This window comes from Acanthamoeba castellanii (genome assembly GCF_000313135.1).
Source record: "Acanthamoeba castellanii str. Neff unplaced genomic scaffold scf7180000084777, whole genome shotgun sequence".
Classification (NCBI taxonomy): domain Eukaryota; phylum Discosea; order Longamoebia; family Acanthamoebidae; genus Acanthamoeba; species Acanthamoeba castellanii.
In genome coordinates this window covers 1,208,121-1,223,846 of record NW_004457712.1, presented here as the reverse complement: position 1 = coordinate 1,223,846, position 15,726 = coordinate 1,208,121, and the positions used below count along the sequence as shown (strand labels likewise).

The 15,726-nt window shown below is 59.3% G+C and overlaps 1 protein-coding gene and 1 pseudogene across 1 annotated transcript in view; one reads left to right on the top strand and one right to left on the bottom strand.

Annotated features, from left to right (window-relative positions):
• Positions 1-4,304, bottom strand: part of ACA1_295760 (RasGEF domain containing protein) — a gene marked incomplete at both ends in the record, with an annotated part of 6,540 nt that extends 2,236 nt beyond the window's left edge. Inside the window, 13 exons of the mRNA XM_004368187.1 lie at positions 43-109; positions 228-507; positions 627-750; positions 884-979; positions 1,095-1,184; positions 1,317-1,481; positions 1,604-1,892; positions 1,977-2,142; positions 2,241-2,335; positions 2,478-3,373; positions 3,532-3,620; positions 3,779-3,968; positions 4,071-4,304. Coding sequence (XP_004368244.1) covers positions 43-109; positions 228-507; positions 627-750; positions 884-979; positions 1,095-1,184; positions 1,317-1,481; positions 1,604-1,892; positions 1,977-2,142; positions 2,241-2,335; positions 2,478-3,373; positions 3,532-3,620; positions 3,779-3,968; positions 4,071-4,304 — 2,781 coding nt within the window. The remainder of the gene's footprint in view (positions 1-42; positions 110-227; positions 508-626; positions 751-883; positions 980-1,094; positions 1,185-1,316; positions 1,482-1,603; positions 1,893-1,976; positions 2,143-2,240; positions 2,336-2,477; positions 3,374-3,531; positions 3,621-3,778; positions 3,969-4,070) is intronic.
• Positions 4,305-4,840: 536 nt separating this feature from the next.
• Positions 4,841-15,565, top strand: ACA1_295750 (annotated as a pseudogene).
• Positions 15,566-15,726: the final 161 nt, after the last annotated feature.

Sequence of the window (15,726 nt, the reverse complement as noted above, 5' to 3'; positions counted from 1 at the left end):
CCCGTCCGGCTGGGTCGAGTCCGGCTTGGAGTCCCTCCGCACCTGGATCTCGCCGTCGGACGACTCCAGCAGATCGAGCGCCCCCGACGCACTCAGCTGGTCGGCCATCCTGGTGTGCGCACACACGGCACCCGCACACACCGCACACACGGGGTCAGAGGGAATGGTCAAGATGGCGCTGTGTGTGTGTGTGTGTGTGCGTGTGTGCGCGTGTAGGGGGAGGGTACCCTCGTGAGGGCGCGTTGACGATGGAGGCGCCGCGCTGGCGCGAGTGGGGCTCGAGCAGGCACGACATGCGGTAGAGCTCGGCCTCGCTCAGGTGGTCCAGGCTGCGGAAGTAGTACTGGAGCACGGGGATCTCGGTGAGGCAGTAGGGCGAGGTCTGGAAGTGCTGCAGGTCCTTGATGGTCTCCGCCTTGAGCCGCCGCTTCTCAAAGTTGATCAGACCGCCCTCCACCTCGTCCGCGTTGCCGTCCTCGATGTACATCAGATCGCTCAGATACAATCCTGCATTTCAAATTAAATAAATAAATACAATTAATATAATTAATATAATGTAATACAAATGGTGAGCGAATGAATAAAATACAATAAAAATAAGAAATAAATAAATACAGTGATTGTACCGAGATAGGGGATGGTGGGCGGGACTGAGGTCCGGATGGCGGTGCGGAGGCTGTTGAAGTTGGAGAGCGAGTCGCAGAGGATCCGCAGCTCCTCGTACGCGATCAGCGTCTTCTTGGGCAGGCTCTGCATGAAACGCCACCAACAAGTTAATATAATAATAAATAACAATGTTAATAATAATAATAAATATTAAATTAGGTTGGTTTTCAAGCCCTTCTTGACTCATCGCACGCCCAGCGCCCAGCGCCTTCCGTACCTTCCACGAGTATTTGAGTCGATAAACGGACACGTTGCCGAGACCGCCCGTGACGATGGCCATGAGCATGTTGAAGTTGTTCAATTTGAGGCAGTGCTGCTCGGACGACACGCACACGCACACACGCACACACGCAGCACGACACATACGACAGCACGCGTTAGCATTCAGTGACAGAGTTGCCTCTGGGGGACTGAGAGGGAAGAGGCACCTGGGCCACTTCGATGAACTTCTTCGTGAGGAGGACCCTGTGCTTGATCTTGGCGCACTTCACGATCTCGGTGGCCACCCATTTGCTCACCTGCGTGCCCACGGAACATGGAAACACGGCACACGGCACACGGCACACGGCACACGACACACGACACACGACACACGACACACGCGAGTCGGCATACAACGTTTGGGGCTGGTCCGGGGGGGGGTGACGTACGCAGTTGAAGTGGTTTATCATGGCGACGAGGTTGGGCGCGGCGGGCTTGGACTCGTCGTCCCTCTTCTTGGCCTTGTTGGTGGCCCACTCGTTGTGGGCCAGCCACTCCTTGGCTGTGATGCGACTGAGCAGGTCGTAGTCGATCAGCGTGAGCTGACGCGCCATCTGTTACGCTTCGCCGGTTAGCGTTCAACGATTGACACGACACACACGACACACACAACACGCACACACGACGCACGCACGCACACGCACACGCACACACGACACAGCGAACAGAATCACACCTCGATTGGGTCGATGTCGCGTAGATCGATCTCCTGCGGCTTGGCCTTGGCGACCTTCTTGGAGATGACGGACTTGGGCGGCTTGCTGGAGAACATGTACTCCTTGCGCGCCCGTCGCTCCATCTCGTTGGTCTCGATCGACTTCTTGAGCTGCTGCAGCGGACCCTTCAGGTTGGTGGGCACGCTCAGCTGTTTGTCGACAAAGTCCTTGAGCGTGTCGAGCAGCGTCTTGCTGTCGTAGAAGTCGTAGAAGTGGTCCGAAATCCAACTCTTGAGCACGTTGATAACTCTGTGCGGTATGTGCGGTGTGCGGTGTGTGCGTGTGCGGTTGAGAAGAGCTGCACACGGAGAGCGGATCGGGCGAGTGGTGTACCGAAGCCGGATGGGGAGCATTTCGCTGGCCTCCCACAGGCGTAGGCCCTCCTTGTCGAGGTCGGCCGGCGCGGTGGTCTCGTAGCGCCGCATGACGAAGTGAAGGAGCTCCTCCGGCGTCGTGAATGATCGGTAGGTGAGCAGGAAGGTCGCCACCAGATCCGTGTCTGCACAAATATTAAACATGTTAAAACTATCAATAAATGGAAATAGAAATGAAAATTATTATAAATATTATTAGTATTATAGTGCGGGAGACCCGTACCGGGGTACTTGGGGTAGGTCAGCTTCTCGATGAGCTTTGGCAGCGTGGCCGCCCGAATGCGCGGCTTGGAGTTGGGCTCGGCGTCCAGCGGTGGCCTAGTAACAATAGCGCCGCACGCACACGACACACGCGTACATGGCGCGACACGACACACGACACACGACACGAAGAAGCGACACGTGATCAACAACACATTAGACAGAATCCGCGGCTGGGAGCAAAGGATTGGCTGCGTACAGGTATTTGATATCGGCGGCGTCGACCCGCGTGTAGCGGAAGGCCTTCTGTCGGTCCTTGAGGCTTTCGTGGAGCTCCTCCTTGGCCTCGGACGACGACGAAGTGGTGGTGGTCGGGGCCAGCAGGCCGCCGCCGCCCTGGGCCTTGGCCGCCAAGGCTCGAGCCGCCGCTGAGTCGTCATCGACGCCCCGGGCAGAGCCGGGCAGGACGGGTTCGATTCGCGGCTGCGGCGGCGGCGACGACAGAGGCGAGAGCGGCGGGGAGAGCGGCGGCGACACGCCGTACGACGACGGCGACGAGGCCGACGAGACGAGCGACGCCAGCTGGGACCGGCGCCAGTTGCCCTTGACCCCCAGCTGCGTGAGCTTGGAGGCCGGGTCGGCCGCGGCCTTCCTGGTGCGCTGGCCCTTGATGATCTCGCCCAGGAGCTGCTGGAAGGCGTTGAGCACGTCGGCGTAGTTGGTCGTCGATGAAATCTCGTAGAACGGGCAATTGCACGCGTAGGCGAACTCGAGTCCCTCCTCGGTCGTCACCTCCCTCTCCGGGCTCTGGGTGGTCGTCGCCGTCGCCGAATCACCGCTGGCCGACACTGCGACGCCGCTGACGCCGCTCATGGAGGCGATGGCATCAGACCCGTCGGGCGCAGTGACTGAGACCATGGGGTGGTGCGAGCTGGGCGAGTCACCACCGGGTGGTGGCTGGGCCGGCTGGCGTTGTTGGTGTTGGAAGCTATTGCGCGTGTTGGCGAGGACGATCATGGGTATGAGGCCCTTGGCCTTGCCCTTCTCCACGTTCTTGGAGCGCACGATGAGGCTGTGCACGCGCATCACTTCGGCGAAGGTCTCGCGGCTCGTGACGTCGTAGAGGAACATGAACCCCGACGACGACTCAAATTGCTGGCAAACAACTTTCGTGAGACGTGCGACACTCACGACACGCACCCAATGACACGACACGACACGACACGCACCCAATGACACGACACGACACGACACGCGCCCAATGACACGACACGACACGACACGACACGCATTGCGAGAGCGGATGTGCATACGTCGTGAATGTGAACGTTGGCGCCTTTGTCGAGAGCGGTCTCCGCCTGCGTATGAAGGCCCGCGTGCAACTCCAGCAAGTACTCCTTGCCTGATGGAGAGGAAAGCAATCACTCAATCAAACAATCAAACAATCAATCGATGATGATGATGATGATGAACGCCGTGGTGATCATTGCTCTGCGAGAGCAGTAGCGATCATGACCGCTGAGAGGTGCGCGAGTGTGCGGAGAGTAGTAGAGCAGGTACCGGCAAAGTTGAACTTCTTCTTCCACGAGGACAGGTAGAGGTCCATCGCCTCCTGGCTCGCGCCGTCGCCGCCGCTTTCCTTGGCGCCTCGGTGCGAGCGTGGCGACGCGTCGAGCTGGGGCGCGCCATCGCTGTTTACGAACGCGCTCACCAGCTCGGCCTCCGACCCGTCGTTCGGCCCAACAATGGTCTAGCCACGCCAAATAAGGCATAAAATAAGAAACAAACAAATAATAAACGCAATAAACAAATAATAATAAATAATAAATGCAACTTTGTAGCGGGTACGAACGATTGTGTAGGGGGCGGGGTTGTTGGAATTGGGACGCGTGCGTCGCAAGGTGCAGGCTTCGCTCATTCGAATGGGCAATGCGTCGAGCGATTCCTGGGCATGCAGCTCAGGGATAACTGTCAATTGCCTCTTGTTGCGAATCTCTTCTCTGTAGTCCTTGGCACCATGGCTTCGCGGCGAGCCCACGGCGGCCGAGTGGGCCGACCCCAGCCGAGGCGAGAGGCCCTCTTCCATTCCAAATCGTTCGCGTGATCGAATATTAAATCGATTTCGATAAAGTCGTTATGCGTTGACGTTCTACGGTAATTGTGAACGTTATTTTATGGAATGCAAAAAATGAAATGGAAATGGGCTGCATAGTTGGCGTGCTTGCGAGAGGAAAAGTAAGATTAACGAGAGCCGAGGCGATCCAGTCGCTCGGGCTTAGCTAATGGCGGATAAATTGAAGAAGGGGGAGGGGGAGCAGGCGGCCTGGAGCGATGCCGTGCTCCACAAGCTGCTCTCCGAACTCAAGAACAAGTAATACCCCTCTCTGGCCGGCCAGTCCCTTGGGTTTTTTATCTAATTTAAAATTACCAATGCGTGGGTACGCAGGAATCCTGAGATTCGAACCAAGGCATCAAAGAAGCTCAAAAATCATGTACACACTTCCGCCATTTTGCATCTCCCAGCCATGCCGCGCCTTTAAAACAATAACATCAATTTAAATTGAATGAATTAATGAATTATTGCACTCCTTGCTCTGCCAGGTGGTGACGCAAGCTCGCGAGATGTCGAGCGAGTACTTCACGCGCTTCATGAGCGAGCTCACAAACAAACACATCTTCGAGCTTGTAAATAGTCCAGTCGTGCACGAGAAGATCGGAGGCATCATGGCCATCGGTACCCCCTCCCTTTACGCCTCCTCACTCTCTTTCTCCTCGTGCAGCTTGACCCACGTGTTGTATCTCTCTTCCTCTCTTCCTCTCTCTCTCTCCCTTCTTTGTGCACATAAACCAGACAAGCTCATCGACATCGAGCACGACGAGAACGCCAAGACGACCCGCCTGGCGAACTACCTCCGACTCGGCCTTCAGTCCAACGACCCCACCGTCATGACCATGGCCGCCAAAGCCCTCGGTGAGCACCCACCCATCCACCCACCCACCCATCCACACCCACCCGCTTCATGATCTCTGCGACTCACAGCAGATCCGCACAGGTCGCCTGGCGCAGGCCAGCGGTACCCTGACGGCTGTGTTCGTGGTCGAGTTCGAGGTCAAGCGCGCGCTCGAGTGGCTGCAGGACGCCACGCACCAGTCGCGGCGCTACGCTGCCGTCCTCGTACTCAAGGAGCTGGCCGAGAACGCGCCCACCCTGTTCTACGTGCACGTCTCGTCCTTCTTTGACCTCGTCTGGTACTACCGTCACCCCTTGGACGTGTGTCATGTGTGTTGTGTGCGGTGGGTGGCGCGTGTGCGTGTGCGCACGGCACTCACGCGATGGTGGCTGTGGCGTGCGCTCGGCTGCCAGGTTGGCTTTGCACGACACGAACGCGTCCATCCGAGAGGGGGCCGTCGATGCGCTGCACGCCGCGCTGGCCCTGATCTCCGAGCGAGAGAACCGGCTGCGGCTGCAGTGGTACCACAAGATCTACGAGGAGGCACAGAAGGGCCTGCGCCTGAACACTGTCCCCACCATCCACGGCTCTCTCATCACCCTCGGTACCCGTCGCCCCCTCTCCCCTCAAAGCCCAAGGGGGATGCCAGCCGTTTCCTCGGCCGGCCGTCCACTGACCTTCTTCTTCTTCTTCTTCTTCTTCTTCTTCTATTCCTTTTATTCATTCTTCTTCTTGGCGCAGGCGAGCTTCTGAGGAACACGGGCGATTTCATGAACAAATATTTCAAAGAGGTGTGCGAGACGATCCTACGGTACAGGGACCACAAGGAGAAGATCATCAAGCGGACCGTCATCACGCTCCTGCCTCGCCTGGCCACGTTCGCCTCGGAGGAGGTACGTACGGCTGGCTACCACCCTTCCTTTAAGGAGGCGCAGCAGCTTGTTTTTGACTCCGCAGCGAGACGCTAACCAACCACTGCACTCCACTCTATTTTATATGTTTATTTTTAAATCCGAACCAATCCGCGAGCACAGTTCGTGGTGAGTTATCTGAACATGAGCATGCAAACGCTGCTCAACGTGCTGAAGAAGGACGGCAAGAGCGAGGAGCGGCCGAGCGCGTTCATCGCGTTGGGCGAGATCTCGCGCGCCGTCGGCACCCACATCAAGCCCTACCTGGACCAGCTCATCGCCATCCTCAAGAACGCGCTGAACGTCAAGACCAAGGGCTACTGCCTCCAGGCGCTCACCTGCGTGAGCATGCTCAGCTCGGTCGTCGGCCCGGCCCTGCAGAAGGACATCCACGAGATCCTCGGTACGTGGCACACAACTATTCTTTTGCGGTTCTGTCATAGCTCCTCTAACCGTACACCGCACACACCGCACACACCGCACACGACACACGACACACGCATACACGACGATTGCAGATTTGATGTTTTCGGGCGGACTGAGCCCGACGCTGACCGAGGCCCTGGCCGAGCTGGCCATCAACATGCCCTCGATGCTGCCCCACATCCAGGACAAGCTCATGGACCACCTCTCGATGGTGCTCGCCGGCAAGCCCTTCCTGCACCCGGGCAACCGCGCCGCCAAGTTCCGCAAGATGGTCAACCTCCAGGCCGCGCCCGGCCTCAGCGCCCAGCCGGTACGCACCAAAACAAGAACATTGTTTCATTTCTTTTTCTTTTCTCGAATTGCACTTACGCGTGTTTCTTTGCTTGTCTGTCATGTCAGACTTTTGCCGACAAGTCGGCGGCCATCCAGCTGGCGCTGAGGACGCTGGGCTCGTTCAACCTGCAGGAAAAGCTCCTGACCGAGTTCGTGCGCGAGACCGTCGTCGGCTATCTCGACGACGAAGACCCGTACGTCGTCGGCGCCGCCGCTCTCCTCACACATTCTCTGACTCCCTCCCGTGTTTGTCGTGTGTCGTGTCATGTGTCGTGTCGTGTGTCGTGTCGTGCGTTGTGTGCGTGTCGTGTCGTGTTTCCAATAGTGCGATCCGTAAGGCCGCGGCGCTTACGTGCAGCAGCCTGCTGGTGCGCTCCAACAAGCACGCGCCCACGCGAGGCTACCTGGCGGTGGTCATCGGCGAGGTGCTCGAGAGGCTGCTCAACGTGGGCATCGCCGATCCCGACCCGTCCATCCGCAAGACTGTGCTGTCGTGCCTCGACGCTCGGTTCGACCACCACCTCGCCCAGGCCGAGAACCTGCGATCGCTCTTCATCGCCCTCAACGACGAGGTGTTCGAGATCCGCGAGCTGGCCATCCTCACCATCGGCCGGCTCACGGTCCGCAACCCCGCCTACGTCATGCCCTCGCTCCGCAAGACCCTCATCCAACTCCTCACCGAGCTCGGTACCCTCCATTCGCCCCTCCCTTCGCTTCTTCCCATTAACGCGCGGCGACTGATCGTGTGTCGTGTGTGTCGTGTGTGTCGTATGTCGTGTCGCGTGTGTCGTGTGCCGTGTCGTGTGTGTCGTGTCGTGTGTGTCGTGTGGGGTGTGGTGGTAAATGCAGAGTTCAGCGGCGACAGCCGTAACAAGGAGGAGAGCGCGCGGCTGCTGGGTCACCTGATCCGCCCGTCGCAGCGGCTGATCAAGCCCTACGTCGAGCCCATCCTCACCGCGCTGCTGCCCAAGCTAAAGGACTCCAACCCGCGCGTGGCCTCGTGCGTGCTGGCCACCCTGGGCGAGCTGGCGATCGTGGGCGGCGAGGACATGCGGCCGCACATCCCCCAGCTGCTGCCCCTCATCATCGACACCCTCCAGGACCAGAGCTCCGTCGTCAAGCGCGAGGTCGCCCTCCGCACCCTCGGCCAGCTCGCCGAGAGCGCAGGTACCCACCATCACCACCTCACATTCCGCGTGCCCACCCGTGTGTGTCGTGTGTCGTGTGTCGTGTGTCGTGTCGTGTCGTGTGTCGTAGGTTATGTGATCGAGCCGTTCATCAAGTACCCGAAGCTGCTGGACATTCTCATCAACGAGATCAAGACGGAGCAGGGCTCGTCGGTGCGGCAGGAAGTGGTCAAGGTGCTGGGCATCCTGGGCGCGCTCGACCCCTACAAGCACAAGACCATCCAAATGGAGGTGCGCAAGAAGAAGAGCGACGAGGCCAGCACCGGCGGGCCGGCCAACCCGGTCCCCGCCGACTCCATGTCAGGCATGGCCTCGGAGGACTACTACCTGACCGTCTCCATCAACGCCCTCATGAAGATCCTGCGCGACCCCTCCCTGTCTCAGGTTCGACCGCACACGGCACACACACGACACACGACACACGACACACACACACACGACACACGCACACGACACGCACACCACACACGACACACACGTACGCGATGATGATGCTGACTTGTTATCGATCTTGTTTGGGCGACAGCACCACAACACGGTGGTGCAGGCGGTGATGTTCATCTTCAAGTCGCTGGGCCTGAAGTGCATTCCGTTCCTGCCGCAGATCATGCCGCCCTTCCTGCAGTGCATGCGGACCAAGGAGACGATCCTCCTCAAATTCCTCTTCAAGCAGCTGGGCCTCCTGGTCGCCATCGTCAAGCAGCACATCCGGGTACCCCACAGCCCAAGCGACCAACCGGGGATTTTTTTGCTGACCTCAGCCCCGACCAACCGGAGGATTAACTCAACGCCGCCTCTTTCCCATTGCAGGACTATCTCGAGGACATCTTCGCGCTGATCAAGGAGTACTGGAACACGTCGATGCTGGACCAGATCATCACCCTGGTCGAGGTCCTTTCGCAGGCTCTCAACGACGAGTTCAAGGGTACGCCTCCACCTTTTCTTGCTCGCGTCTGTTCGTACGTGTGCGGGCAGGGAACTGATTGTGTGCGTGTGCGTGTGCGTGTGCGGTGGTGTGTGCGTGTGTGTGTGTGTGTGGCACGACGGCGGTGGTGCGCAGTTTACCTGCCGGAGCTGATCCCGCAGATGCTGAACGTGCTCCACACGGATCGCACGAAGGAGCGGAGCCCGGTGCAGAACATCCTGCACGCGCTCGAGGTGCTAGGCACCAACCTGGACGACTACCTGCACCTCATCATCCCGGCCGTGATCAAGCTGGTCGAGCAGGCCGACATCATCGACAGCCAGGTGCGCTCGCAGGCCATCAAGACCCTGGGCCGCCTGTGCCAGAAGCTCAACTTCTCCGACTACGCGTCGCGCATCATCCACCCGCTCTCGCGCGTGCTCGACGGCGACGACCCCGAGCTCAAGAGCGTGGCCATGGATACGCTGTGCACGCTGGCCTACCACCTGGGCTCGGACTACACCATCTTCATCCCCATGGTGAGCAAAGTGCTGGCCAAGCATCGCATCCAGCACCCCGTCTACGATTCGCTCGTGACCAAGTACGTCTGACCAATGAACCGCACATGCGCGCACACATCGCACGACACGCACGTAACACCGCACGACACGCGTGCTAATGTGTTGATTTGGTTTGGAACAGGATAATGAAGAACCAGCCGCTGGGGCTCGACCCCGAGGGAATGGAGCACAGGAAGCACGCCGAGTCGAGCGCCACCAACGACATGGTCATGGGCACCGGCAGCAAGCTCAAGATGGTCGAGCCCAAGCTCAAGAAGGCCTGGGAAGGTACATTCCATCGTCGTGTGCCGTTGTGCGTGTGCGGTCGTGCGTGTGCGTGTGCGGTGTGTGCTCACACAACGTCACTATGGTCCGCAGCGTCGCATCGCTCGACGAAGGAGGATTGGCATGACTGGATGCGTCGGTTCTCGATGGAGCTGCTGCAGCAGTCGCCCTCGCCCGCCCTGCCGCTCGTGCCTGTCGATGGCCCAGGTCTACCCGTCGCTCGCGCGCGAGCTGTTCAACGCGGGCTTCGTCTCGTGCTGGACCGAGCTGCACGAGCAGTACCAGGACCAGTGCATATACAGCCTCGAGATGGCCCTCAACGCCCCCTCCATCCCGCCCGAGATCCTCCAGAACCTGCTCAACCTCGCCGAGTTCATGGAACACGACGACAAGCCCCTCCCCATCGACATCAAGGTTCACGCACCACCGCACACACACCACGGCACACGCACTCACCACGGCACACGCACACGCACACGCTGACTCTTGTGTGCGGTTTCGCGTATGTACGCACAGACGCTGGGCGCGCTGGCGGACAAGTGCGCGGCGTTCGCCAAGGCACTGCACTACAAGGAGATCGAGTTCCAGACGTCGCCGGCGACGACCTGCGAGGCGCTGATCTCGATCAACAACCAGCTCGACCTGCCCGAGGCCGCCGTGGGCATCCTCCTCTATGCCCAGCAGAACTACGACATTGAGCTCAAGGAGTCCTGGTACGAGAAGCTCCAGCGCTGGGACCAGGCCAAGGAGGTACACCAACCACATTTCTTTTCTCTTTTTGTTTTCTCCGAAAGACAACTTATATTTATATAAGTTATTTAGGCATATTTTACATTGTTATTGTTATGGTAATAATGTTTTTTAATTGTAATTCATTTTTGTTTCGCAGGTCTATGAGCGCAAGCAGAAGGTGAGGCCCGACGACATGGAGCTGACGATGGGTCGCATGCGCTGTCACCACGCTCTCGCCGAGTGGGAGGTACGGAACGAGAAAAACATAAGAGAAAGCGGCTTATTTGTCGATGTTAGCTTGAGCGCTGACGCCGCCTTTGCACGCAGGAGCTGACGCGGCTCGCCGAGGACATCTGGCCCAAGGCCGACAAGCCCCTGCGCCAGCGAATGGCGCCCCTAGCCGCCGGCGCCGCGTGGAATCTGAAGCTGTGGAAGAATATGGACGAGTACATCACCGTCATGCCCGACACCAGCGTACGCTGCCCCCCCTCTCCCCAACGTTGTCGCACCCCGTCGACTATAAACGGTTGGCTAACGACTTTCTTCGCTTCGTTCGTTCTTCGTTCTTTGTTCTTCGTTTTTCGTTCTTTGTACTTCTTCGTTCTTCTTGTAACCTTTGGCGTGACAGCCCGATGGGACCTTCTTCAAGGCGATCCTCAACCTCCACATGGAGGACTACGAAGAGGCCCACAAGTACATCGACCGCACCCGCGAGTTGCTCGACACCGAACTGCGCGCTCTCGTACGCCCGACACCACGCACCACTTACATGTTGTAGATGATGGTGGTGGTGATGATGATGTTGACGATGGTGGTGGTGGTGGTTGTTAGGTGGGCGAGTCGTACAACCGGGCCTACAAGGTGGTGGTGAAGGTGCAGCAGCTGGCCGAGATGGAGGAGGTGATCAACTACAAGCAGTCGACGGACAACGAGGAGCGCAAGGCCATGATCCGGTCGATCTGGACCAAGCGGCTGCGCGGCTGCCAGCGCAACGTGGAGGTGTGGCAGGACATGCTGGCCGTGCACTCGATGGTGATCGCGCCCATCGAGGACATGGACAACTGGCTCAAGTTCTCCAACCTGTGCCGCAAGAGCGGCCACATGCGCCTGGCCTACAAGACCCTCGTCAACCTGCTCGGCTGCGATCCCGCCCAGCACCCCGACAAGTTTGCCTCCCATCCCCACCCCGGGTACGCCGCACACGCCGCACACGCCGCACACGCAACCGCACACACCACCGCACACGCACGCCGCACACGCACGCGGTGTCTCATTGTATTGCGTGTGTGTGTATACAGAGTGACGTTCAACTATCTGCGGTACATGTACGACGCGGGGGACAAGAAGGCGACGTTCGACCGGCTGCGGGTGTTCACGCGCAACCTGCAGGACGACGCCAAGCTGCTGGCGCGGTGCCACCTCACGCTGGGCCAATGGGAGAGCGAGCTCAACTCCGACAACCTATCGGAAACCGCCATTCCGCACATTCTGGCGTCGTTCAAGGCCGCCACCGAGTACGACGACCACTGGTACAAGGCGTGGCACTCGTGGGCGCGCTCCAACTTCGAGGTCATCACCCACTACCAGAAGCAGGGCCTCCACGACAAGATCTCGCCCCACCTCGTGCCCGCCGTCTCCGGCTTCTTCCGCTCGATCGCCCTCGCGCCCCAGGGCAAGAGCCTCCAGGACACCCTCAGGTGCACCTTCTCTCTCTCTCTCTCTCTTTCTCTCTCTCTCTCTCTCTCACACACACACACACACACACGCACGCACAACACTGCATTCTTTGAATTGGCTCACGCGTGTCGTGTGTCGTGTCGTGTCGTGCGTGTCCTTCGCAGGTTGTTGACGCTGTGGTTCAAGTACGGCGATAAGAGGAAGGTGGAGGACGCGCTGATCGATGGTTTCAACACCGTCTCGATCGACACCTGGCTGCAAGTCGTGCCTCAGGTACTCTCCTCCACCGCGCCGTCGCCCTCCAACACATCACTTTACACACGAACTAACAACTGCCTCGTCTCTCTTGCGGCAACACGACACACACGACACACTCACGACACACTCACGACACACACGCGACACACGACACACACATACAGTTGATCGCGCGCATCCACTCGCCGATGCCGAGCGTGGCGCGCATGATCCACGACCTGCTTACCAACGTGGGCAAGGAACACCCGCAGGCCCTCGTGTACCCCCTCTCCGTGGCCTCCAAGTCGCAGGCCTCTGCCCGCGTGTCCGCCGCCAACAGGTTCGGCCCGCACCACCACCTCCCCCCCCCATCTAGCGCCACTGCCGTGTCTCACTATCGCGCGCGTGTCGTGTGTCGTGTGTGTCGTGTGTGTCGTGTCATGATGGTAGTATTCTGGACAAGATGAGGAAGCACTACAACTCGCTGGTGGAGGCTGCGCTGCTGGTGTCGAAGGAGCTGATCCGCGTGGCGATTCTGTGGCACGAGATGTGGCACGAGGGCCTCGAGGAGGCCTCACGCCTCTACTTTGGCAACCGCGACGTCGAGGGCATGTTCAAGAAGCTGCAGCCCCTCCACGAAATGCTCGATAAGGTACCACCGCACCACCACCGCACACGCACGCACCACCGCACACGCACACGCACACGGGCCTGACGCGTGTGTCATGGCAGGGACCGGAGACGCTGCGCGAGGTGTCGTTCCAGCAGGCCTACGGGCACGACCTGCAGGAGGCGCTCGGGTGGTGCAAGAAGTACTCGCGCTCCAACAAGGTGTCCGACCTCAACCAGGCGTGGGACCTCTACTACCACGTCTTCCGCCGCATCAACAAGCAGCTGCCCCAGATGACCACCCTCGAGCTCCAGTGCGTCTCGTCTCCCGTCGCACACGCCCACGCCCACGCCCACGCCCACGCCCACGCCCACGCCCACGCCCACGCCCACGCNNCGCCCACGCCCACGCCCACGCCCACGCCCACGCCCACGCCCACGCCCACGCCCACGCCCACGCCCACGCCCACGCCCACGCCCACGCCCACGCCCACGCCCACGCCCACGCCCACGCCCACGCCCACGCCCACGCCCACGCCCACGCCCACGCGACTGGCTCAAGGTGCTGACGTGTAATGTTGTCGACTAGGTATGTGTCGCCGAACCTGCTGGAGGCGAGGGACCTGGAGCTGGCGGTGCCGGGCACCTACGAGGCGCACACGGACGAGGTGGTCAAGATCGCCTACCTGGCGCCCTCGCTCTCGGTCATCACCTCCAAGCAGCGGCCCCGCAAGCTCTCCATGTTCGGCTCCGACGGCAAGGAGTACACCTTCCTCCTCAAGGGTACCCATTCGCCCCTCCCCATGCGTGTGCGGTGGTGCGTGTGCGTGTGCGTGTGGTGCGTGCGTTAACAATTTTTCGACCGCACACGCACACGCACACGCACCACCGCACACGCAGGTCATGAGGATCTGCGACAGGACGAGAGGGTGATGCAGCTGTTTGGTCTGATCAACACGCTGCTGGCCAACGACCGCGAGACGGCCAACCGGCACCTGAGCATCCAGCGCTACGCCATCATCCCGCTCTCGCCCAACAGCGGCCTCATCGGCTGGGTCCCCAATCACGACACCCTCCACATCCTCATCAGGTCAGCCCACACACACACACACACACACCCATCGCACGCGCACACACCACCGCACACACAGTTTTGCTCATTTGAATGTGATTACCAGGGATTACCGCGAGTCGCGCAAGATTCTGCTCAACCTGGAGCACAAGCTCATGGTGCAGATGGCCTCCAACTACGACGAGCTCTCCCTCATCCAAAAGGTGCGGCGACGACCACTTGGGGGGTGTGGAATGGTTGGCATGTGAGGCCCAAATGACTGAAAATTGTTCACATTCCCCTCATAATATGCATTTTGTGTAGGTCGAGGTGTTCGAGTACGCGCTGGAGAACACGAAGGGCTCTGACCTGGACAAGGTGCTGTGGCTAAAGAGCCCCAACTCGGAGGTGTGGCTCGACCGGCGCACCAACTACACGCGCTCGCTGGCGGTCATGTCCATGGTGGGCTACATCCTGGGCCTGGGCGATCGCCACCCGTCCAACCTCATGCTCGACCGCCACACCGGCAAGATCACCCACATCGACTTTGGCGACTGTTTCGAGGTAATCATTATCATTTATCATTTATTATTTCTCACTTATTACTTATTGTTCTTTTCTTTATTATTTGTTTTGTTTTGTTTATTTATTTATATAATGTGTGGTGGAATGTGTGGAATGGAATGTAGGTGGCGATGCAGCGAGAGAAGTATCCGGAGAAGATTCCGTTCCGTCTGACGCGGATGCTGATCAACGCGATGGAGGTGAGCGGCATCGAGGGCAACTTCCGGTTCACGTGCGAGAGCGTGATGCGGGTGCTGCGCGAGAACCGCGAGTCGGTGATGGCCGTGCTCGAGGCCTTCGTCCACGACCCGCTCATCAACTGGCGCCTGCTCCAGCCGTCCAACCCGACCACCGCCTCCGACGTCCAGAACGCCAAGAACAGAACCAACTCCCTCGGACACGACGGTACCGCACACACCGCACACGCACGCACCGCACGCGCACAGAACACACGCGGCTAACGTGTGCGGTGTGAACAGATCACGACCCGTTGGGCTCGCCCTCGTCGCCCTCGGGCGCGTCGGCGTCGCCGCACACCTACCGCTCCAAGAGCATCCTGGCCCGGGCGGCCACCGCCGAACTCGCCTCCGGCACCGAAAACGGATCCAACGAACGGTACGAACGCCCCCTCCCCGTGTGCACCTTCTGTTATCAATCACATTGACACGACACGACACTAACATAAACTGTTGCTTTTCGCGCTGCGCGCATTGCACACGACACGACACGACACGACACGACACGACACGACACACAGAGCGTTGAAGGTGATCGAGCGTGTGGCATCCAAGCTGCGCGGTCGCGACTTTAGCAAGGAGCAGAGCTTGGACGTGCCGCAGCAGGTGCAGCGGCTCATCGACCAGGCCACGTCCCACGAGAACCTGTGCCAGTGCTACATCGGCTGGTGCCCCTTCTGGTAGTCATGATCACGCGTGTGTGTCGCTGTTGCCCTCCCCACTTTTATGTGATGATGTACATTGTCGATTACGACTACCACCATTTTGGATAAATATTTATTACTATTACTATTACTTTTTCCACGCCGACGAATGTAATAAGTATTTTTTTTTACCAGTAAAAT